This window comes from Oryzias latipes, chromosome 21 (genome assembly GCF_002234675.1).
Source record: "Oryzias latipes chromosome 21, ASM223467v1".
Taxonomy (NCBI): domain Eukaryota; kingdom Metazoa; phylum Chordata; class Actinopteri; order Beloniformes; family Adrianichthyidae; genus Oryzias; species Oryzias latipes.
In genome coordinates this window covers 1,483,333-1,507,307 of record NC_019879.2, presented here as the reverse complement: position 1 = coordinate 1,507,307, position 23,975 = coordinate 1,483,333, and the positions used below count along the sequence as shown (strand labels likewise).

General features: G+C 44.7%; 2 protein-coding genes across 5 annotated transcripts in view; both read right to left on the bottom strand.

Moving 5' to 3' along the window:
* Window positions 1-1,767: 1,767 nt before the first annotated feature.
* Window positions 1,768-16,344, bottom strand: LOC101161519 (leucine-rich repeat flightless-interacting protein 1). Of its 3 annotated transcripts, none has more exons than XM_011489183.3 (10): window positions 16,061-16,344; window positions 11,218-11,304; window positions 9,970-9,996; window positions 9,771-9,884; window positions 7,378-7,548; window positions 5,790-5,882; window positions 5,620-5,688; window positions 5,423-5,485; window positions 4,915-5,026; window positions 1,768-4,462 (listed from the first exon to the last, which is right to left on the bottom strand). In XM_011489183.3, exons 1-10 carry the CDS (start codon window positions 16,148-16,150, stop codon window positions 2,322-2,324), a joined length of 2,967 nt encoding a protein of 988 aa, XP_011487485.1. In that variant the 5' UTR covers window positions 16,151-16,344; the 3' UTR covers window positions 1,768-2,321. The 3 variants fall into 3 exon arrangements, with proteins under 3 accessions (XP_011487485.1, XP_011487483.1, XP_011487484.1); XM_011489181.3 differs by having other exon boundaries at window positions 5,614-5,688; window positions 16,061-16,343; XM_011489182.3 differs by having other exon boundaries at window positions 1,768-4,459; window positions 5,614-5,688; window positions 16,061-16,342.
* A 3,806-nt stretch (window positions 16,345-20,150) lies between these two features.
* Window positions 20,151-23,975, bottom strand: part of LOC101161277 (melanophilin) — a 33,913-nt gene continuing 30,088 nt past the window's right edge. For both annotated transcript variants that reach the window (XM_004081384.4, XM_023951102.1), the window contains exon 15: window positions 20,151-21,097. In XM_004081384.4, coding sequence (XP_004081432.2) covers window positions 21,048-21,097 — 50 coding nt within the window. In that variant the 3' untranslated portion in view covers window positions 20,151-21,047. The remainder of the gene's footprint in view (window positions 21,098-23,975) is intronic.

Genomic DNA, 23,975 nt, shown 5'->3' with positions numbered 1-23,975 from the left:
AACCTATATGTTCAACTCCGCCACTAGGGGGAGTAAAGGAAAAGGAAAACAGGTGAAACAGCAAATATTTGGAGCTAAAGCTAAACCTAACAGCTCTGTGACTGGATAAGATGCATTTTGGTTCCCCGTGAGCCTCACCGCTGTTACATTGCCATGAGAATGATCAGTAGTGACACTTTAATTTTGCCTTAAAACAGCATAATCACAATTAAAAGAGCACTGGGAACACATTAAACGAGGATTGCAGTGAGACCTTATGAGGTTAAAGGCAGCTATATTCACATTCCTGTGCAGCAATGGACCTTTTCTGCTAAAGGGACACACAGACACTATGAACATGGATGCTCTAAATCAGGGACAGGCAACTGTACCACTAGAGGGCCACATCCGACTGCACACTTCCAGAAACCACGCCCCCTTATGCCCCAGGCTGTTCCTACAAATTCTGTCCATGAATATTTTGAACAGAACCGGTGATAAAGAGCAGTCCTGCTGGAGTTCAACATGCACCCGGAACGGGTCCGACTTACTGCTGGATAAACGAACCAAGCTCCTGCTCTGGTCATGCAGAGACCGGACAGCTTCCTGGACCCGTACACCCCAGAGCAGCCTCTACAGCACACCATGGAGGACGCAGATGAACGCCTTCTCCAAATTCACAAAACACATGGACTGGGTAAGCGAACGCCCACAAACCCTCCAGCACCCTAAAGACGGTGTAGAGCTGGTCCACCGTCCCACTACCAGGATGGAAACTAGACCGTTGCTCATGAAGCTGTGGTTCATCGGTCAAACTCACTGCTCCAGTACCCTGGCATAGACTTTCCTGGGAGGAACTTTATGTTAACCACCATCTTAACGTGGTGGTGGTGGTGGTGGTGGGGGGGTTTGAGAGCCTGAGTGATACCAGGAGCTAAGCTGTCTGGGGGCTTTTGCCCCTGCTAGGGTCCCCCGTGGCAGACGGGTCCTGAGTGAGGAGCCAGACAAAGAGCGGTTCAAAACCCCTTTAGAAGATGCAAAAACAAAGATTCTGTAACCTCTTAGTATCACTGGGGGGCCACTCTGGAGCCAGGCTTGGGGTTGGGGCTCCTCCCACTGGCCCTGCTTGGATCACTCTTCCATGTACCCACCACCTGTAGGCAGTCAAAGGCGGGAGCCTCGGCGGCCCAAACCCCAGTCATGGAACTGGGCTTTTGGGACATGGAAGGTCACCTCTCTGGGGGGAAGGGTCGTGCAAAAGGTGAGAGGTACCGGCTAAATATAGTTGGGCTCGCCTCCACACACAGAACGGGCTCTGAAACTCAGTCCCTCCAGGAGGGTCGGACATTTTACCATTCTGGAGTTGCACACGGCTCACAATTAGTCCGTAAACAAAGGTGGGTTTTCTTGCAAGATATTTTAGTTTTGTGTGTTTCTTTGTTTTTTTTTTTGTAAAGAAGAATAAAAAGTACAAAACAGAGTATTTCCAAAGTCTAAAGTAATTTTGGCTCGACTGAAAAAAAAGAACTAAATGAAACAAACAAGTGGGACTAAACTGAACACCAGACTCAGCCCCCCAAAAAATGATGCATGAACATTTTTGTTCTACAGAGTCTACAACCTGGATTGTTCATTTGGGCCATGTCTGTGTGGCGCTCAGGTTTGCCCAGTTTTTGCCTGCAGTTCAGCTGTGTGTGTGTGTGGGGGGGGGGGGGGGGGGGGGGCAGTTGTGACTCCCCTGCTGTCATTGTCATGTGAGAAATGAGACAAATCACACGTGACCACATCTTTGTGCTTTTCAGTGACATCTCTTTTATTGTAAACAGAAAATTGCGCAAGTTTTATTTCCTGTCCAGTTTTTATTCAGTGCAACAAAAACACATTCTAGGCATCCGGAGACCTTTTTAGCATAAAAGCATAGAAGCAGTTTTCCTGAAGGACAGCCATCAGATCTGAGAGCCACAACCACGAGTCCCAGCCAAAATATTGACCCATCACAAAAAAAGCTTCTTTCCTCAATATTTCCTGTTCATCTGTGCAGCGGGGGAAGGACTGCTGTGAATGCACGGATCCAGGAGAGAAGTCCACCTCAATGTTGAAGTGTTGCATCCAGCGGTCCAGCTGGTGTGCAGTTTTATGTCTGTGGTCCGTGTGGAGATGATCCATAAATATTGAAAGCCAAGGATGCAGGAAACCTCCACCCGACAGACTGAGGGCGAGCCGGACCGAAGCCTCTGACAGGCAGAACCTGCAGAACCTGCATGCTGTTGACGGGACTGGAAAGAAGAATGACAGTAGAAAAACTAACGTCCAATAACCTGAAGACGGCCTCCAGCAGCAGACTAGGACATCTTACATTCCTCTTTGCTCTTGCCTTTGCCTTTCCTGCTGCTTTTCTTGGCCTCTTTCCCTTCCAGCGACTCTTCACTGCCGCCCCCCGCCTGCCCGGAGAGCTTTGGGAAGTCTCCGTCCTTCATCCTGACGGGATCCACGTCCGTCTCGGTGGCTGATGAAGCCGTGTGACCATCGCCGTCGGCACTTCCTGTCAGCTCTTTGGTGCTCGCAGCATGAAACTGCTGCGTCTCTGCAGCCTCTATGACTTCATATGTCTGATGCTTTTGCTTCCTACTCGTGTCTTCAAACGGTTCTGGTGTTTTTTCACTAGCAGGTGAGGAGTTGGGCTCTTCCTGACCCACAGAGTCCGACCGAGTGTCCCTAAAACCGTCGCTTTCAGACGGCTCCTTCTGTCTCTTCTCTTGACTTTGGCTCAACTTGGATTCGTTGACGTCGTCCGCGGTTACCTGACTGGTCTCTCCCCATTCTGGATCCTGGGAAGGATTACGCACAGCAGCCAACTCCACTTCTGTGTAGTCAAAGTCAAAAGGCCGTCCTTCTTCGTCTTCTCCATCCTCCTCTTCAGGCCCCCCCCCACAGGCGTTGGCCCGCTCCTCGACTGAATGAGAGGCTGAGGACTCGGGTTGTAGATGGTGTTGATCGTTTTCCAGTTTGGGTTTGTCTTCCGCCTCCAGAGCGAGCGCCTCAGCACCTCCAGGCGTGGCGTCTGCTCCCACGTGATGACACGTTCTGCTCGGACGCCGCTCCGGCTCTGGGGACGCACACGCCTCTTCTGTCTGCGCGGGGGGGTCCAGCTCAGCAGAGCCTCCATCTCTCCCAGCTCCTTCAGTGTGCTTGGGCTCTTGGGACTGTTCTGGAAGTCCAGAATCCTCATCGTGAGGGTCGGATGTGACACGGCGTGAAATGCCTTCTCCTTCATTTTCGGCCTCACAGTCACCCCCACCCACGCCCTCCAAAGCCTCCTCAGAAGCCGTCACACCGGGGCTCTTGTCGGGGCGGGGCTCTGAGCTGGAGGAAGCTTCAGCGCCATCGTCCTTGGGCGGGAGGATTGAGCTCTGCGTGCTGCTCGTGGATTCAGATTCCTCAGCAGTGTGGCTCAAATCACTGCTGTTTTTACCGTCTGCTTCCGGGACCTCTATGGCTGGCTTCAGCTCAGAGGTCTCCTTTTGGTCAGAACAGCTGACTGCAGGCTCCTCCTCTCTAACCATCTCCGTTTCTAGAGTCGGGTTGTCTTCTGGGTCAGCAGACGTGGGATCTGTTGTGGAGTCTGTGAGAGTATCACCTTCAGCCAGCGATCCTGCATTTGCCGGTCCTTCAGTTTTGTCTTCATCCTGTGGAAATGTAGCAGTTGCTGCTTCTCCTCCCGCAGCCTCCTCATCTTCCCCATCTTCACCACGATCCACGCTGGCTTCAGGAAGAGTTTGGTTTGGAAATCTGGACGCGATCATCAGTGATGCATCGGTTTGCCCAGATTCCTTCTCGTCTTCAGACTGTGACTTCAGGGTGTTTGTGACATCTTTGGTGTCGGCTTCTTCTTTGTTTGCTCCCGCCTCTTTTCCTGTTCCTGCTTTTTGTTGGCTCTTGTTGTCATGGCTACCTCCTTTTTTTTTGCCTCTCTTCTTCTTCTTTTTCTTCCCAGAGCTGGTGGAAGACTTGGGGATGTTTGGTGCCTCTTCCACGCCTTCATCCTTTTCCAGCAGCTGTGAGTTCTGAGGATTCTGCTGCGGTCCAGAGTTTGGTTCGGTTGGGAAGGGCTGGAGGGCTTCTCCAACGTTGGGCTGTTTGGGTTTTTGTTCCTCTTGAAGGATTTGGCTCGTCTCTTCCTTTTCCGTGTCACCCGTGTTCCCAACGCTTGGAACGTCTGTTGGAGGAACATCTCCATCTTCACTTGTGACGGCCTCTTGAGGTCTGGAGCCAACCCTCCCCGCAGAAGAGCAGACGGCCACAGTCGAGTCCACAGCGAGACTGCCGTCTCCCTCGGTAGACAGGTTTGGCTCCTCTGGCGGCGCAGATTCCTGCTCCTGAAGCCTTCCAGAGCTCCACAGCGGCTCCTCTGCATTCTGGGGTTTGTCTTGCTGATGCTGCAGATCCACATCATCTTCTCTGCTGCTCCTCAGCTCAGTCTCTGCTGTGCAAACGACATTTAAACAAAGAATGCTTTTAATGCCAGAAGAGAAGGAGGCGGAGTGGACAGGAGGAGGACAAAGCAGAGAGGAGAACCTCCAGAAACAAACGTCCAACCAACCTGCAACAACTGCTACCAAAAACACTGACAGAGATAAACGTGGTCAAAGCAGCGACAATGATAGAAAGTCTTCCTGAAGAAGGCTGAAAAGGTGGGAGGTAATCTTTTAGCGTTATGCTTCTGAGAACCTGCTTGCTCATTTGAGTCCTGTTTGCCAGATATCTGTGGCTGATTTGAGCAGCAGAGAAACTCTTTCCTCATTTTCTATCCTTCTGGAAAAGCTTCTTTTGTGATGGGCGGGTGGACTGTGTTTATCCCCGTGTTCCCATAGGTTTGTTGCTTCCTCAAAGGATGAAACTAGAAAAGCAGAAGCTTTAGGTAACAGCACCCCTCACCGTCTGCAGGACGCCGCTCTGCTTCCTGCTCCACATCCACGGATCCGACCGCTGCAGGTGAACCGGCAGCTGCATTGATGTTCAAGCTGGGCTTCAACGTTTCTCCATGTTCCTGCAAAAACAGCCGCCTGCATTAGACTTTATCTTCACAGCCCCTTTAGAAATAGGACGTCATGTTCTTCATGATTCATCTTTATTATACATATGCTGGTATGAAGCCCATTGAGACGACTATTGTTGTAATATTGAGCTATAGAAATAAAATTCATTTGAATTGAATAAATACTTCTTTGCCCCTGACTGTAATAGATCTAAGTGTTTTTCTGTTCAGAGCTTCAGTCCTGATGCCGGACCAGAACTCCAACTGAGCTTAAAGAAATGATAGAAAACGCTTAAACTTTGCAGGCTTTGACCAACAAGGCACAAATATGAAAGAATAAATCTGGACCTAAAATAAAGAAAAATCTTTTGCTTCCCAGAACAAATCATCCATCACAGCATCTTTCACCTTTTGCAAGTCTTCTCTTCGCTCGTTGCACTCCAGCCTGTTTTCTTCTGCAAACTCCTGAGCCTAAAACAACAGCGCCACCATCAGGCAAAAGAGAATAAAAAGTCACCAAAGCAGATTTCTGCAAAGATGACCAAAATATGAAAGCACAGTTCCTGACAAAGTGCTACATCCAGGTGGAGAGGCGTCACCTGAACCTTCGTGTCGTGTCGGTCAGAGATGTCGAGGACAGAAGCGGCTTCTTTGCTACGCAGCTGTTGCAGCTCCTGAAGCACAAACAGGAAGTTTAGCACATGTCTGAGCTTTGAGGAGAGCGCTGGAGGCTAAACCCTGAAGAAGAAGGCGTGCCGTCTGAAGCAGGACTCACATTTAGCAGCTCTTGGTGTTGCTTTAGAGCCTCTTTCATTTCACAGAACTGGAGCTGCAGGAGGCGATGCGCCTGCTTCTCCTGCTCGTGTTCCTGCATGGCGGGAAGAACAGCTTAAAAACAGGTTTCTTTCCTTTTCACCATCACTCACAAACATTTAGCAACGATGTGGGAGATGGACAGCTACCTGTCACCCTCAGGCTACGTTCACCCCTCCCTCAGCAACGCGCATTCCAGCAACCACAAAAAAAGCCATGTCAATGTGCGTTCCGGGCTTCCGTGTTCAAAACTTGCTTTTACACATCGCTAAGCAAGTTTCTACAACAATTTTCAGTCTCTATCATTGACGCGATCCAAACAGGAAGTTTCAAACTCCCATAGACGTCTATAGAGAAACAAGCAGCTGTCACTCAGTCACTCTATCTAGTTAACATCTTCTGCCAATTCTTAGTATTGGTTCATGATCCTTTTTTTCTTTATTGCAAGTTATTTAAGTTATAAACTCATCAATCAAATGCTTCAGTAAAAGCATGTGGTGCCCGCTGCCCCTCCCTCCCCATCTCAAATGTTTGATTGACAGATTCAGTGGAAGGGGTGTGGACTTCAAACAAGCTTACTCCTGATTGTGACAGTAGTTGCCATAGCAACGTTGACTGAGAGAACTCAGACCAATCCCTGTCGTCTGGCTCCAACATGGCAACGTTCGTGTCATGGAAAAACTGCAGTAGAATTGGCTTCATTTCACTGGAGCCGGAAGCATTTTGTGTGGGTGACGTCACACACCCTCAGTCCAGGTCTCTGATACAGTCAATGGACTCTATGTTCAAAATGCAGGTTAACCCATTTGACCTTTGACCAATCAGGGACTCAGATGTGGTAGTGATGTATGAGTAGTTTCCTTTCTTAATCGTTGGAGTACCAACTGTTTGAAAATTGATCATGACGGAGAAATGACTAAACTGCAGTCTGCGCCCGGCCGAATTTCTTTCACACAAAGTCTTTTCTATATCGAAATAGAGCGGCGACAGAAAAAGCCTGGAGCAAGATTCACCACATTTCACACCAAGCCTCTTCCAACTGTAGGTGGCAGACATGCGCTAGCATCATGTAGCGACAGTGCAGTGAGAACACCGTATGCTAAATGCGAGTTCTTGAACGCGTCACGTGGTGTGGACACAGCATCAGGCCTTCCTTTAGCCTTATACAGGAAAGACAAGAAGGAGACCATCTGATTGATTTGTCCCTATTGCCTCCCATAACAATCGGATAACTGGGGGAATGCACTTGGAATACTTGATAGTCCTTTTTCTGATTTATTTAGGAGATTTCTATAGATAAACATCAAACATCAATGCAGACTTCCTGTTGGATTTAAAACCTTCACAGGTCTTTGTAAATATTGTGAAACAGACAGTTTTAGCTTTGCTAATGTGGGAAGTGACGTGCCTCTAAAATAGACGACACGTTCTCCATTTGAACTTGGAACCTCTGGTGCCGGTCGGAATCTTCCCCTTGGAAGTTCAAGCTGTCAGTTCTGAAACCCAGACGAGGCACATTCATGCTCCCTCCTGCTGATGCGACCCCTCACCTTGACCTTGTCCTCGTATTCCCGCCGAGACTCGGACAGCAGCTCCTCCAGCTCCAGAAGTGAGTCTTTGAGAACGTCAACCACATACAGCAGCTGGTTCTTCTCATTATACAGTTGGGCGTTGGAAACCATGGCCTGGCGGTATTTCTCCTCCACCCCGGCCAGAAAGCCCTGATTCAGACACATAAGGGTTCTTAGAGAACAGCAAACGTCCTTCAGTCAACCAGCACCAGTACCGGATACAAAAATCAACACTAACCACCAGTGGATGTTTGTAGGAAAGAAGGGACCAAGAAGAAGAGTTAACGCAGAGAAGACTTATGTGTGAAAGAACTGACCAGAGTCTGAACACATGCAATGACAAAAAAGACGTTTTTTCATTTACTGTCTTCGTGTAAAGAATTATGCTATGTAGCAGAACATTCCTGCTTTTGCTTTGGGTCCCAATAACCAGAACAAAGACAAAACCCTTTATTGCGTGACTTTTGAGAAGACCACCACCATGAAGCAAATCCTGGAGCCTTGTCACAGAGTCACAATTTAAAACTCTAGATTGATTTTATCCTTCTTATAGACTCTATTTTGAAAGCAGCTGAAGTAATTGGTTATTTGATAAATCAGTTTCATAAGGTACATTTAAAAATAAAAATCAGTCATTCATTAAAGGCAGGCCTATAAAAATTCATGCATTTTCTGTCAACTTTTGTGTGAATCTGGCCAAATCTAAACAGGGAACACGAAACGATGAGGTCTCCAAGGTGAAAACTAGTTTAGTCAACACCTTTGATGGGGAAGTTTATGCCCAAAAAACCAGCGAGATGGACAAGAAAAGATCAGAGCCATGTGAAGAAGAGGAGAAATGAGATGAAGAAAAGGGTTTGTCCTCATATGGATGGACGTTTTCTAGTGCTACCTGCCACACCGACGTCAACAACCTTTTTTTTTTTTAGGTGGATGACAAACTGAGCCTTCATGTTGCTAATTGATGTCATGGTTGATTTTTTATTCTTTTCTTTGCTTCAAAGACTTTGGCTCTACCTTTACTTACATTGACTGCTGCATGTAGCTTTAGCGTTAACCCTCAACACGTGACTCATTCTGCTGTAGGGCTCTGAAGAAACAACCAACCAAACGAGGGAAAACTTCAATGTGGCGGGGAGAAAAATAGTTGCACTTTGGCAGGTGAGACGGTGTTCAATATCTCTGACGGGGGCTCAAACTCACAACCATGACTTTTAGGTGTCTGCACCCCCCCCCCCCCCCCCCCAACCTGGCTAACACAAAAACCCATCCCAATTTGGTTTGAAGATTTAATCTGACTTTATTATCCAGATTTCATAGTTAAATATGTCACGCCAGGTGGTGCATTCATGAGCTGCATGGAATTTCCACACTAAGATTTAAAAAAAAAAAAAAAAGATATGTATAGAGCCGGGTATCGAACCAGCGAGCTTCTGCACCAAGGATCCCCCATTTATTTCAATAGAGGCAGAAATCCTGGAATATCTGGGAAAGTCCAAAGATTTGAAGGACCAAAAGTCAGAGCTGGAAAAAGCTGAAAGAGCTGAACATTTGAATAGTTGAATGGTTGAAATAGATGAACAATTGTAGAAGTTAAGCAGTTAAACATGGAGGAAGATACTAAAATAAAGAAAGAGAAACAGGAAAACAATGGTTGAAGGATTTATAGCATTCAACTCATTCTCTTAGCGTTTATCACTGGCTTTAATCTTTATGGAAGTATATTGCATTTAATTAAAAAAAAACATTCACTTTTTCAATTGAATCCAATACACTTCATAAAAATGGTATTAAAATGATTTGAAAATATATTTTGAAAATCTGACTGCGAGTCACAAAGCAGACCACACCCACAACGCGAGCAGCAGGTCCCCCACAGACTTCACTGCTTTGTGTCTGATGTGTCCTCAGGATCGACTCAACAGATCAGTTCATACTAATCAATATTTATTACTTTCCTAAAGTTTTTCTGTAATATTTGTAGATAAAGTTGATGCTTTAGGTTGATTTAGTAGTGTTTTAGTCTGCTGTTACTGTTGTTAAAGCTGTCGATGCACATGTTCATGTGGGGGGGGGGGGGGGTGGATATAGAAGTACTTCTTGAGGTTGGATGTTTAGTGGATTTGGGTTTAGAATTGAAGGTGTTGTAGGAACGTGGCTGGAGAAAGTCTCAACCTGTTTGCTCTCCTTCGGGTTACTTTCATTCATCTTTTTCTTCCTACAGTAAATAGATAAATATAACTTTAAAGGGATGTGTAGAAGAAACGTTTTTTTTTTTTAAACATGCTCCTGTATTTCCAAACAGTTCTTTGGACTGCACCAAAAAAAACAACAAAATACTCCTTGGGTGTTGGGGTCAATAAGGACCCTACCGGGTTTTTTTGAGAGGAAGAGGAACTTCCATTGTCCACACACGTGTCTCCATCTCCAAGAGGGTGGGACGTCCCATCCAATGGCGATGCTGGGGTTAAAGGCGGTCCAGATCCCTGGTTAGAATAGCAGAGGACAGAGGTGGGCGGAGTCAACACGGCAAACGCATTATGCTGTTGTCAGATTGGGAGAATCACTCACCCCATCAGAATAATCCTCGTCGTCCACCTGTTGGGACAAACCAAAGGTCAGAGCAGCAGAGACAGAAGGAGCCCCTTATGTCACTGAGCGCCTCTTCTTCAGACGCCTGGGCCCCTGGGGGCCACTAAGGAGCATCTGCTGCCATCAGGGCTTCAACAGGAAAGGAAGTGGAAGTGACTCCTGCTTTCAGCTGCAGGCTTCCTCCTCAGACTTCAGGAACAGGAGCAGCTGGAAGTTCTGTGACCCAAACTACAGACCAGCCTGAACCAAAAAACCACCTGAGGAGGTCCAGAGGGCCGCACGGGCGCCAACCCACAAAGTCACACGTGTGCGTGTGTTAGGAAAAGCCGCTTCTGCCTGAGATCGTGGTGAGGACCCCCCCCCCCCCCCCCCCCCTTTCTGACAGGTCTGCTGCCAAAGCCCCATTCACTATAAAGGCCCGTACACACCGGGACGAATATTCCCCAGGCGTTATTCGCCAGCGTTTTTCAACACGTTTTTTGTGTTCACACCCAGGCGATTTTCGCTGACGATGAGCCGAGCGAACATGCAATTTCATTCCCTGACATTAGATGGCGCTTAATGTAAAACAGAAATACTCCTGTACACAAGGTGGCGCTGCGCAACTTTACGCTTCTTAAACTCGCTTTTCACTCAGAAGAAGAGAGCAAGTATTTACACGCTTGTCAGAATCAAACAAAGAAAACATGAATATTTCAAGCATCAGTAGCTCCAACTGGTGCTTGGTTCGGGGATGTTTTAGAATGTCCGTCATTATTTCTTCGCGGCTGTGTAGACGCTACTTGGCGTCTATCTTCTTCACTGGTATGTGTGCTCAGCAAGGCAGTTTTGTGTTTGAGCGCCCCCAAGTTGTGTTTTACTGTAACTTCAGAAGCTCCAGACACGTGTGCAAAAGCGCCATTCTCATTGGTCGAGTAGATTTCTTTTTTTGACGCTTTAACGCGTGGCGTTTTTTCGCGTCGGTGTGCACACTCTCGTTGGTGCCCTTTGTTTAGTCACGAGGCGTTAAACGTCGGCGAAAATCGCCGGCGAAATTCGGCCCAGTGTGAACAGGCCTTAAAGCTTCAAATTACTGTGAAAACCTTCTTTATTGACATCAATCACAAGAACATTCCCATTATTATGAATATTCTGGATTATAACAATCAACTTCCTGCTTTTCCTTCCTCTGGAATCCACTTCCTGCCCATAAGTGTTGAGCTTCCTGCGTGCACGTGAGCGGCGTACCTCTCTCTGCCGGCGCTCCAGCTCCTGCAGCCGGATCTCTCGGGCCTCAGCTCTGGCGGCTCTCTTTGCTGCCAGTTTGGCTTCAGCCTGAAAAAGACAGACAGGAGTCAGACAGGTCAAGGGTTCGATGCCGCCCGCTCATGCACAGCCATCAGCATGTTGCAGCACGATGATGCCACTGGAGGGCAGCTCAGGTCACTGAGAAACAGTGGGAGGCGTCTTCCACGGATGGTAGTGTTGTCAATCATTTTTCAGGGCTGTGGTCTGCACCACATACCCACAATCCTTCACTCTAAGAGCTCATCTCAATGTCTCTGTGCCCTAGCGGAAACGCTAAATCCTCTGCAGCTAACGGCCAGGAAACAAAGGTTAGTTTAAAGAGTGGAGGTCAGAGGAACATGTGAGCGTAGCGTGCACGTTAGCATGACTAAGATCTGCTGTTGCTCCACTGAGCAGAGCAGCCACTTCTCCTTAAAAGGACGTTTCTGAGAGGACGTGTGAGCGTTTCCTTCCCCTAACTGCAGGCGTGTGGTTACAGCTCCTCCCGTCGCGGCGACGTCTGGAGAACGCCGAGCAGACGAGAGCGAGCATTGCTATGACCACGTCTGCTCTGATGAAGCATCTGCAGGAAGCACACAACATGCAGACACACGGACACACAACACACGACACGCATACAAATGACATTCAGACACACGACGCGCAGACACACAGACACAGGGACACACGACACGCAGACACACGACACGCAGACGCACGACACGCAGACGCACGACATGCAGACACACGACAAGAAACACGATGCGCAGACACACGACGCGCAGATGCACGACACGCAGACGCACGATATGCAGACGCACGACACGCAGACGCACGACACGCAGACACACGACAAGAAACACGATATGCAGACGCACGACACGCAGACACACGACAAGGAACACGCGATGCGCAGACACACGACGCGCAGACAGACACAGGGACACACGACACGCATACACACGACACGCAGACGCACGACACGCAGACGCACGATATGCAGACGCACGACACGTAGACGCACGACACGCAGACACACGACAAGAAACACGCGATGCGCAGACACACGACGCGCAGACGCACGACACGCAGACGCACGACACGCAGACACACAACCATATGTACACACTAACACAACACACAGATTTACAAACATATATACACACTAACAACACGCAGACAAACAAAAACAGACACACAACACGCAGACGCACAGCACGCAGACACACAAACATATGTACACACTAACACAACATGCAGATATACAAACATGCCAAGCTGTATTTTTCTTTACCTTTGGACCATAGCAGAAAAAATACATAATGAGTCATTTAATGATCTTTTTTAGTCTCAATTGGATCTGCATAAAATGAAAACCGTGAAAGGACGGCTTCATCGCTAAATAAACAAGCCCATCCATGGAGAAAATAACTGTACTTGAAACTTATGGATTAAAATGGAACCAACACACTAAATAAAACATTTTTGGCCAAATGATAAAACTTCAAGACACCAAAAGAGCCTCCTGAATACTAATGACTTTGTCTTTTTGTGTAGGGCTGCCCGATATGAGGAAAACTTGCGATGATGATACCAAGTACAATCAATTCCACAGCACAGAATACGGCGTTGCAACAGCCTATAGCGGTCGAGCAGAAAACAGGAGCCCCCCCCCCCCTTCTACGTGGTTCCGATCAGATTTTGAAGGAGCCTTTTGCTGCATTGGCCCTGGTCATTAAACATTTCTTGGTGATCCCTTCAGTGTTCCATCTGTGGAAGGATGTTCTCAGGTTCAACACACGCACTGGTGTTCTCATTAAACATAGCTGTTTAAGAAAAAAGCTGCAGGTGGAGGTGGCCCACCTCCACCTGCAGCTTCACCTTCCCCCTTCACAGCTCTAAAAAGGTTTGAAGGTGTGCACTAGGGCTGGGCATCTACAATCATTTCCAGAATCCTTTCAACATTCTTTTGATCCACTTGATTCAATTCGATTTATTAACACATTTAGACATATTTGTAAAGAAATATATTTATAATCTATATATATATATATATATGTGTGTGTTTTGAAGATATTCATATTAATCTTAACAGTTCACATACTGTAAAAGTGAAATAATAAACAAATGTTGGCGCCATACAGTGTTACTGATTTCTCAAACAGAAATGTTCCAACAGAAATCTGCAGATCATTCACATTGTAAAGGCTCTAAACTGACTCATGTTAGAGGGCTGCATTGGGATTGGGTCCCGCGGGACCCAACGCCCCGCCCCGCCTCTCACTAAGAGCGCGCTTCAGGCCGTCTGTCTGCGCGCGCACACACGCACACTTTCAACCGAACAGGATTTGGGAAAATATATTTAATAATTACGTTGCACATTACACAAAAGAGGAAAGCATGAAAGGATGAGGCTGGAGGAGGACATGAATCTCTTTAATAATATCAATAAAAATACGTGTTTTTTTCCTGCGGGACGGGAGACGATACAAAATCAATGCATCTCTATTACTGTGCGGGAATAAATTCTCTGAGTTTTGCGGGTGCGGGCGGGAGTGTAACGCATACGTTGCGGTAGCGGGTGGGATCGGTCAGAAATTCAGCGGGTGCGGGCGGGATGAAGAAAATAGTCCCGCGCGGGGCTCTAACTAATGTTACTAAAATAAATGTTCTGCCTCTCCTGAAGGGGGTTTCAGTTTGGCCACTAGGTAGAGCTCTGTAGCATTACTCTCTATTCTAAAAGATTTGAGCAAAAAATGGTGCTTTAAACCACAAATGGTTACGGTTTAAAAAATGTTTCCTTTAAATAATTATGGAAAATTCCTGCCTGTGAGTACATTAAACTGTTCATTTAGTCAGCAATGTATGCTTAGGTCGAACGAGTGTTAGCATTGGCCGTCCTATGGGAAATTCAATTATACGTTAGCATTAAGCTAGCTGAGATTTGCTTTCCTGCTGCTTTGCGTTTGGTCAACGGAAAAGGAAAGGCTTGAAAGATTAATCTGTACTTTTATGGATCAATTATTGATTTATTAAAATTGGATTGATTCAGATCGATTAATCGATTTTTTCAACCCAGCCCTAATGTGTACTGAATATAATAATGTTAATGCAGATTTCCTACATGGAACAATGGGACAGCTGGGTTTTTATTAGCATGAAAAAAAGACCGTTACTAAAAACTTTGCCCTACAGAGCTTTGGTGAGAGTTGTCTGGTCTATAGGATTGATGGCCACTCTTATGGTCTCCATTCAGTGCCGAATGTATCAAAACCGTAAAACCATGCATCGAAACCCCCAATCTGCTAATCAAAATGCTTAAATCGAGACCCAAAACCCATAATTTGCAACCAACAGATATAACCCAAAGCACAATCATATTTATCAGCTGCCGATTTGTTTTCTCACCATTCTGAAAGCGTATTTTTTTGAGTTGCGCTTTATTTTCGTGGTTGCGATTCTAAAACCAGGTCAAATCAGTGACACATCAATCAAGGGGAGGGGAGGCAGGACATCCGACATCCAATAGCTCATTGGCTACTGAATAACTCAGTCTTACGTCACTACCAGTTACAGACTGTAAGTTTTTCAAATCTTTTCTATATTAAAAAACCATCAAAGGTGGTACTTTATGTAACCGGAGGACGCCAGCACGGTCAGATGAGCTCCACCAGTAGCTGCTACTGAAAAAAGATTTTAGAAAGTAAGACGTTGGTTGACAAGCCATTCATGGTAAACAGTGTTCTCCTGTGTTAGCTCAGCATTAAGCTAGCATTAATGCTAGCTTAATGCTAGCCGGTTTCCAGCTCATGTCATGACCTGTACGGATTAAATAGTCGATTTTTACAACAGTGCCAGGATCGATCAGGTCAAACCTGGGAGTAATTGTCCGAGAGTTGCCACTATGATTAAACAAATATATTTTTCAAGAAGTACATTATTGTAGAACCTATAAGGTTTCTCAACATCTCGTTTAGGGATTACAGGGTTTTGGTTCTCAATTTCTGCATTTTTACTGGCTGATTTGAGGTTTTGATTCCCGGTTTTGATGTGGAATACATTAGCGCTGGATTGACAGCATCCACCATTAAGACACTTTCATACCAGAAGCCCCAAACACTGACTCAATAGTTTTCTGGTTCAATGAGAGGTTTAGTTTGTTCTGTGTTGTTATTGTCAGTAATCTGCCTGATCGTTTCATTTGTCTGTTTTTGTCACGATGACTCTTTCAAACCGACGCCCCTTCCTTCTTTATTGGTGGCAGTCACTGGGACAGCATCAGTGTGAAGGCAGCAAAAGTTCTGCAGAACTTTTCTGCTTTTTCTGCTGTGGATGGATGAAAACCTGGACCCATCCAAAGACCAGAGGAGATATAGAAACAGAATTCAACGCCTTGGTGCCAGAATTAGACCTTGATCCCACCTGAAACCCTGATCTCACTCAGTCACTGCAGAACTGAGGACTGGAAAGGAGGTTGGAACTGGTTCCGTTAAAGCGGGTTAGAAAAGGACACATTTGGCCCACGGCCACATGGAAACGCGGGCTATCAGGAAGCTTATCTATCTGCTGATCATCAGGCAGGAACCAGTCGATCCTGTCCGACTCTGAGACGCTTTTGTCCTGACTAGAATCCTGAACCAGATGGACCAAAACCCTGAAGGACCCCAGAGGCTCCGAGCATCCCTGACCCAAAAGACTGGATCTGTGGAAAGGTTCCACGGACCCGAACGGAAGTTCTACTGTCTGTCATCTCTTCAAACAACTTTTACCGCAAAAGTGAAAAGTCTGCCCCCCCTCGCCGAACCTGCGCCGACACGAGCGTCAGAGCTTCCTCCTCCCCGGTGGTCTTCTCCTTCTTCATGGATCTCCTCCGGCCGGTCCCTCGGGTCCCCATGTCTCACGGTCTCACGGCCGGTGCTCCTTCCACGCACGGCGGTGGCTCTCGCGTGTCCGTAAAGTCCTGTACAATGAAACACCGTGGCCGTGGCTACGCGCGCGCAGCGTGGGTCATCGCACATCCGTGTTTAGCTCTCTTCCTGTTTCTGTGACGGCGCGTGAGTTGCGCGCGCGCGCGCACACGGTTCCGGCACACTGCGTGTGCACAGGTAGAGTACAGCAAGCGAAAGATATCATTAATCACCTGGGAAAAACCCCGCCAAAACGGATTTGTATGGTAAGCAAAGCTTTCGTAAATCAACAGGAAAAGTGCAAAAAGACCGGTAATTATATTAAAAAAAAACATTAACACTGTTTTTTTTTTACGCACGTTTTAAAAATGGTGTGCAGAAAACGCACTTCCAAACAGGGTTCTAGCACGTTCAATACTGTGCCTCTAAAATAATGTTTTATTGCATTAAATATGGGCGTTGAGCCCAAAGCGGGGGCCACTGAAGGCGGGGTCTAGCTGAAGGAGGGCCACAACTTCAACGCACACACACACGCGCAACTTGTGAGTGTCTGAGAGCCAATACATCTGTATGGAACGTATACTATGCTATTAACAATACTATATATCTATATATATATACTATATTAACTGATTTCTGTAGAAAACTGATAATTTACTGATAAAACTCTAAATCAATAAAATAAAATACGTAAACAAATAAATCAATAAGTAAATAAATCAGTAATACATTTCTGTTTATTTAGTCTTCTATATCTACTGTTTTCTAATTTAAATGTTCTTATTAACACAGTTCAGTTAACACTATTGAATTATAACTGTTAAACACTAAAGAAGACTCCAATTCTACAGTTCTGTAACCTCCATCAATGGTTCTTCTGAACACGGTTTCTCTTGTCTTCTTCTTACTTATGGACACTTGGCAGCACTTCCTCTCAAACTGAGACCCTCAGTGTGATTAAAGATGATTGTCAGAAAATCTGGACTGGACTTATCCTTATTGAAATTTAAGGTTGAAAAGTCAGAGAGTATGTGCTCCCAATTTTGAGTCTGTGTTGAATTTTTTTTTTTTTTAAGTTTACTCTTTAAACCACAAATCAGTAAAGGAGAAACAAAATTCAGAAACCATTTTTGGATTTTCTTTATGACTTTTTGCACATTTAAACCCTGGTATTGTAGAGCAGCCGGTCAGCCACTCCTATATTTTAATAGTTGAATTCAAACTGTGGTTTGTAAAATAACTGGGGCTGTTCACTGGATATCAGAACAATCGATACAGATACCTGAGATCAGAGAAAGGCTCAAAAACGGATGGAAATTCACGTTGGCGACACCAAAAATGTGCAGCCAAGATGCACAATAAGCGTGTTTGAGATCACCCAGGTGGACGAAATGTGCACAGATCACCAGGTGTGAGACGTATTTTTGTTTTTGCTCCAACATCACCTGTCAATCATCACAAAAATATCACGAGAAAGGGGCGGAGCAAGGCGCCAACCTACGCGAACACAGCTGGAAATTTAGCACTGCACTGACTGAAAGCTGCCCGATTGACTACAAAACAATGCATTATGGGACATGTGTCCTGATGGGTTTTTGTAGTTGAGTGATCAATTAAAATAATTTAAAATAACAATTGATTAAAAAATCATTACAAAACATTAAAGTCAATATAAAATATATAATAACATAGATCATACTAAGGGGGAGAGGCAGATTAAAACGAATTTAAATGTTAAGGACAATTCCAAGTTCCTGTTCTACTTCAGTCTCGCTGCAGATACAGAACATTACTTATTCCTTAGCGTGTGTGTAGCTGTCTGTGTGCAGAAGTCTTCTGAGATGAAGGTACTTAAAACCCGTAAATAGTTTGTGGGTGTGTGTATGTGAGGACTAAGCTGTGCATTTTATTTATGACACTCTTATGTTATGACTCTGTTTTATCGATTTCCCCCTCACCCCCTCTGTCTCCCCCGTCTTAACCCCTAACCCCCATCTCTAGCATCCTAATATCTCTCTCTCTCTCTCTCTTTTTTTGTCCGGTCCAACAAGGAATGCATATAAATATAGTAACTATAAATAAAGCTTAGCCTGAAATACAAAAGTGGTTTATGCAAATATACTCTGTTTGTCTGAAGATTTATAAACCCTGTTGAAAATGTAAATTATATCCAACACATATACATCCAACACAAGAGGCCTTGAGCTCTGATCTTCTCACTCAGCTGTTGGACAGGACAAGTAAAAAAAAAAGGAATATGGAAAGTTTTCCTGATGTTTTGATTGAATAATGTCTAAAAGAAATGTGTTTTGTGTAATTCAGCAAATATTAAAAAAACAATCAATGACATTTCAAAGTTGTGAGTCAGGATTTTTGCCGTGGAATTTGCTTGCCATACTTCTCTATGGCGAGGGATATCATCAGGGTCAGGGTTAGGGCACAGGCGGCTGCCTAGGGCGCCATCTGCTGGAGGGGGCGCCGAATCCTAATTATATATTTCTTTTATTTTTAATTTTAGATTTTTTAACAGTTTGACACACCACTCTTTTCATGTAAAAATAAATGAGTAAAATTTGTCCCAGGAAAGAGAAGAATTGATCCTTTTATCCAACCAAGTGGAGCCAGTATCTTCTGCTCACAGAACTACTGGACTATCACCATTTCATTAACTATTAGCCACACTAGGGGATGCTTTATCTGTTGATACTGCAGGATTTTGAAGTATGTTCTGCACCTCAGCTGTTGATTCCAAGTCCCCTAGTAGAGGAATAACAGGAAGCCATTACAGCTGTTGTGGCTACAGTTGCAGCAACCTTTGTTATCTGAGCAATCATCTACTGAACCTGAACAACTCAGTGGCACGGCTTACCACTTCAGTGGCCTGGTCCACCTCCACATTTGTGCTGCTGTGATCAAGTGCGACTGATGACACATTATCCTTGATTATTCTTCATTGGCAGTCTTTATTGGCAGACTCACAGGAGACGTCTCTGCCCTTCAATGCTGGCATCTGAGTGACCAAACTGTTGTTGCTGCCCCCCTGTGGGGCTGAAAGGCAACAGCTTCTGTGGCTATGCAACATCTTTCCCCCCCCTTAAACTGAAAACACCCACTCCCACAATGGAAGCCTGTTAATAAAGCCACCTTAACAACTTAGAATTTGAATTAAAAAAAAGACTAACTTTACAGGATACAATGCAGCAATGTCGCAACTGCGTCCAAGTTTGTGTGCGTTTCATTTCATTTGAATAAAATGACAAAACAAAATAAAAAAGTATATCACAATATGAAGTCTTTCACATACTATGGGGGTCTCCTTGTTCTCTGTGAGCGCCTTACTTCCAGGTTCTGTTCTGACTCTCCTCATCGTCCCGTCACTTCTCCTTGACTCCTTTTCCCATTCAAACATTCATCATCACTTGATGGCACGTCAGCTTCTGCTGCAACATCTCAGGACTGTCTGGTTCCATGAGACAGAATAGTTTTTTCTACGGCCCATAACAGATCTGCAGAACGCAGGTCCCGTCATCTCACCGCTACCTTTAGAAAAAAACCTTTATGTCCCCTTAGGGAAAGGAAGATATGAATTTATACATTTCTCAGATCAAAATTTTCTTACAGGTTGCTAAGTGACTGTAAGGAATTGCTAACATTACGTTCCAAAGATGAATGGATGGATGGATGGATGGTTGGATGGATGGATGGATGGATGGATGGATGAATGGATGGATGGATGGACGTCAGTACTAATTTATGAAGAAAGTTTTAGATTGTCAATCATCGTATTTTCCGCACTATAAGGTGCACTTAAAAGCTGTAATGTTTTTTTTAAAAAACCACAGTGGGCATTATAATCCAAAACACTTATATAGATTAATGCTGGTTGTGCTTCCTAATATCAAAGTGATTTTGAGAGGTTCTTTGCTATAAGTTGCAAACAGTAGAGTGTTATTGTGAACACGCCAACACAGTGAACGTTTTTACTGATGAACAACAAAACAGAGCAATATTGGTTTATTACAGATATACCACACACATAGATTTTCTTGTTTCTTTCTTTAACAAAGGTTTAACATAAAGTCTCTATTGTTTTCCAGTTACTGCTGCATAAGTGTAATATAAAGGTTTACTTGGCTGTGCATTAGTGCTGCTTCACAAGTCTCACAAACTGCACGTGTATTTTTACGATTTCAAAAAAAGGCACAATGAACTATTTTATTCTAAAAAGGAGCAGAAATCTTTAGCCAGTGTGGATAATAACGTTTTCATACCAAAGCAGTGTTACATTTGAATTGAGCTCATTTTGTGAAAAAAGGGTTAATTGTCTCCAATTAAAAATCAGTGATGTCATCTGTGTTCTTTGTAAGATTAGATATTGTTTCAGTTGATTTGCTTTTCATCGTATGTCAAGTTAAAACCATCTCAGCTGGTCCTGCATTTTGGTAGTAACCCTTTTTAAAGACCTTTTTTGAAGAACCTGGACTGTGACAGTGAGGAGCAGCAGGAAGCGTCTGCAGTTCCTGCAGGACGTCTGGCCGCTTTGATAAAGAACATAAATGAAGCCAGGTCAGTTCACCATCTAAGCACTATCTTCTTTTTACACAAATAAGTCGCCTTCCATTCATTTCAACATAAAATGACCACAGCAGAAAAAACCCCAACCCCATTTGTTAAGCAGTGCTTGTACACTGGAATGAGAAGTTTCAAGACTAAAGAGAATGTAATGTATCACGCTTAGGATATATAGTATGGATATTATGTGGAATATTTTTATGCAAAGTTCACTAAAAGTAGTGGAAAGGTGTCCTCCTGTAAAGAAAAGGTTGAACTCCACAGCTCAGACTGCAGGGAGGATCCAGCAGCGATGCGAGCGGCGGTCCAGAATCACATGACGCTCAGCCTCCTCCTCATCAGCCCGGCATCATTACCGCTTTCTGCAGACACACAGAAAGGCCAGAGACTATTGGCTGGAGGAGGAGCAGTCATCTCTAACATTTCCTTGCTTAGATTGGGTTTATGACCAACTTGAAAAGGTACAGTTTGAAAAAACCCAAAACACGTTCTGTCAATCAAGTCCCGACATCAACAGTAGCTATTCCCCCCAGCAGGAATGTTGTTCTGGGTTTTTGGAATTAGCATCCTGACCAGGACACTAAACAAAGTTTAGCCTTCTTCATTCAAAAAGGAAGAGCTGAGGAATCAATAAACATCTCATCAGGATGAGACGTTCAAGAGAGATTTTAAACATTCTCAGATTTTCTGGATGGTCTAAAATCCTGAAGAAAAATCTGTTGTGATATCAGGTTCTTTGGTATATGGAAGCAATTCTGTAGCATAATTAAAAATAAAAGTCAAAACCAGAAATGCTTTTCATTTTCAAAATCAAGCTGCATCAAATGACTCAAAATTAAAGAGGAAAGTATTCCTTCAAAATGCTTTTTCCTTTTCTACGTCAACACCGCTTATTCTGTCACTTAATTAAAATGATAATGAAAATGCTGCAATGAAGCATCTTGGATGTAAATATGTGGGGATAACATCAGCCTTTATTTTGAATGGACACCACTGGAAACACAAATTCATGTGATGGTTTAGTTTCTCAGGTCTGCGTAGCAGCACTTCCGCCTTGGGCGATCCGGCTGCCGGTCCGAAGACAAAGCTATTCTGGGGAAAGTTTCGACGAACCGCGGTGCAGTGCGGTTCACTACTCCTAGCATGTCTGTTAGCAGCCGGACACACGGAGAGCAGTGATGTCATCGCCCCGCCTCCCCTCTGGAAATGCTTATTCGAATTGAATAATGCAACAATGTTCGCAGGGTGGATGTTATAATGAAAATGCAATCCCCTCTTTGCATTTTCATTATAACTATGACACAGAATAAGCGGTTTTTAAGTAGAAATGAAAAAGCATTTTGAAGTATTGATTTTTCCTTTTAATTTTGAGTCATTTGATGCAGTTACATTTTGAAAATGAAAAAGTATTTCTGTTAATCCATTTTAATTGTCAAATTAGACATTTCTAAATGAATTTTGCTACACAATGTCAAATACCATTTTCATTATCATTTAATTAAGTGACAGAATAATCGGTGTTAAAGTAGAAAATGAAAAAGCATTTCTGGTTTTGACTTTTATTTTTAATTATGCTACAGAATCGCTTCTTTACTGGCAAGAAGCCCGAAGCAGACGGCTTAAACTCTTCAGATCAACGTGTTCCTGTCCTCAATTTCCTTCATAGGTTCACTGAAGACCGGATCGACAGACTGCTGAAATCTGAGATGTTCACTCTGAGGGGGGGTTGAAATGTTTGAGCTCGCAGCCAAAAGTTTTATTTATTACTTTTTAGCTCAAGTCAGAGTGGAGGCATTTACTGGGATTGGCTTTAGTTGGGAAGAGTTTTAAACCACTACATGCTCACTGAAAGCAGAAATGATTGATCTCAGAGATGAAACAGAAAAATAATGTGACGGAGGGACCAAGGGGAGAAAACCCAGGAGCAGGAAGAAACGACACAAGTCCAGTACTCACTCGAAAGGCTTTAATGCCAGCAGCTCAAACCACAACTGAACTGAAGCACAAAAAGCAGATGCTCCGACACAGAACACAAAACAGCCACAGTCTAAATAGAGAACACATGATTACAAACGCTGAACACCTGTGACAAGAGACCTTAGGAAGGGGAGGACCTACAGGGAAGATAAGAGGTGAAACCCAAGGCGGGCCTTTCCATGACAAATAATTAACAATCAGGGAGACTTCATGAAATCATTTCTAAGTTTAGTGACTGGGACTGTGGGACAAACTCTGCTCTCATTTTGGTTTTGTCATGGTAAATCCATGCCGGTCTGCACTTCCTCTGCCTCCAATCTACACCCCCCCCATCCCCCCACACCTCTTCTGTTTTACCCCCCCTCCCTTACAGTGCAGTTATGAAAAGACAAGTTTGTTTTTTATCATCCCCTTCACATGTGCCTTTTCACACATGGGAGGGCACGTGGTGCAGTGGCAGGCCCGTTGATCTCTGACTGGAAGATTGCAGGTTTGGTTCCCGTCTTGCCCGCCCATGTGTTGAAGTGTCCTTGGGCATGACACTGAACCCCCCAGTGCCTCTGGTAGTTACAGGTAGGCACCAGTGTTCGGCAGCAGAGCAGCCATCAGTGTGTGAATGTGTGGCCATCTACCAACCAGCCACTGCACACACACCACACACCACACACTACACACAATGCCCCACATCTGAACCATCCAGGTTCATCAGTGAACAGGACTGTTTGAAAGCGAGTCTCCATGTATGTCTGGGCCCACTGCAGCCACGGCTTTTGTTTAGGGGTGGTCGAATACAAGGTTAATGTATACTGCAGTCCTCTGGAGGATCCTACACCTTGGTGGGACTCCAGAGACACCGGCACCTTCAAATATGTGCTGAGTATTTAGTAATGATATTTCAGGACCTGCTCTCTTAATCTGATGTATTCGTCTGGCAGAAACATTCATCATTCTGCTTTTTTCTGCACCAACCATGTCTGCTTACTGAGGTGGAGTCCTGGATTAAACGGTATGTTGCGTAATAGCCACATATGGCGTGAACGGGTTAATTGTCAGTTCAACATCGTCTCATCTCATCACTGAAGGACTGAACTCCCTCAATGATGGAATCAAATAGTTAAACATTTAAAAAATAAATATTAACGTGTTATAGTTTAAGACTAAAACTTAAATCAAATTAATTTGATCTCTATAGCACCTTAAATGTTAAGAAAAGGTGCTGTACATAAAAACAAAGAAGGATGCAAAAAACAAATAAATAAGCCC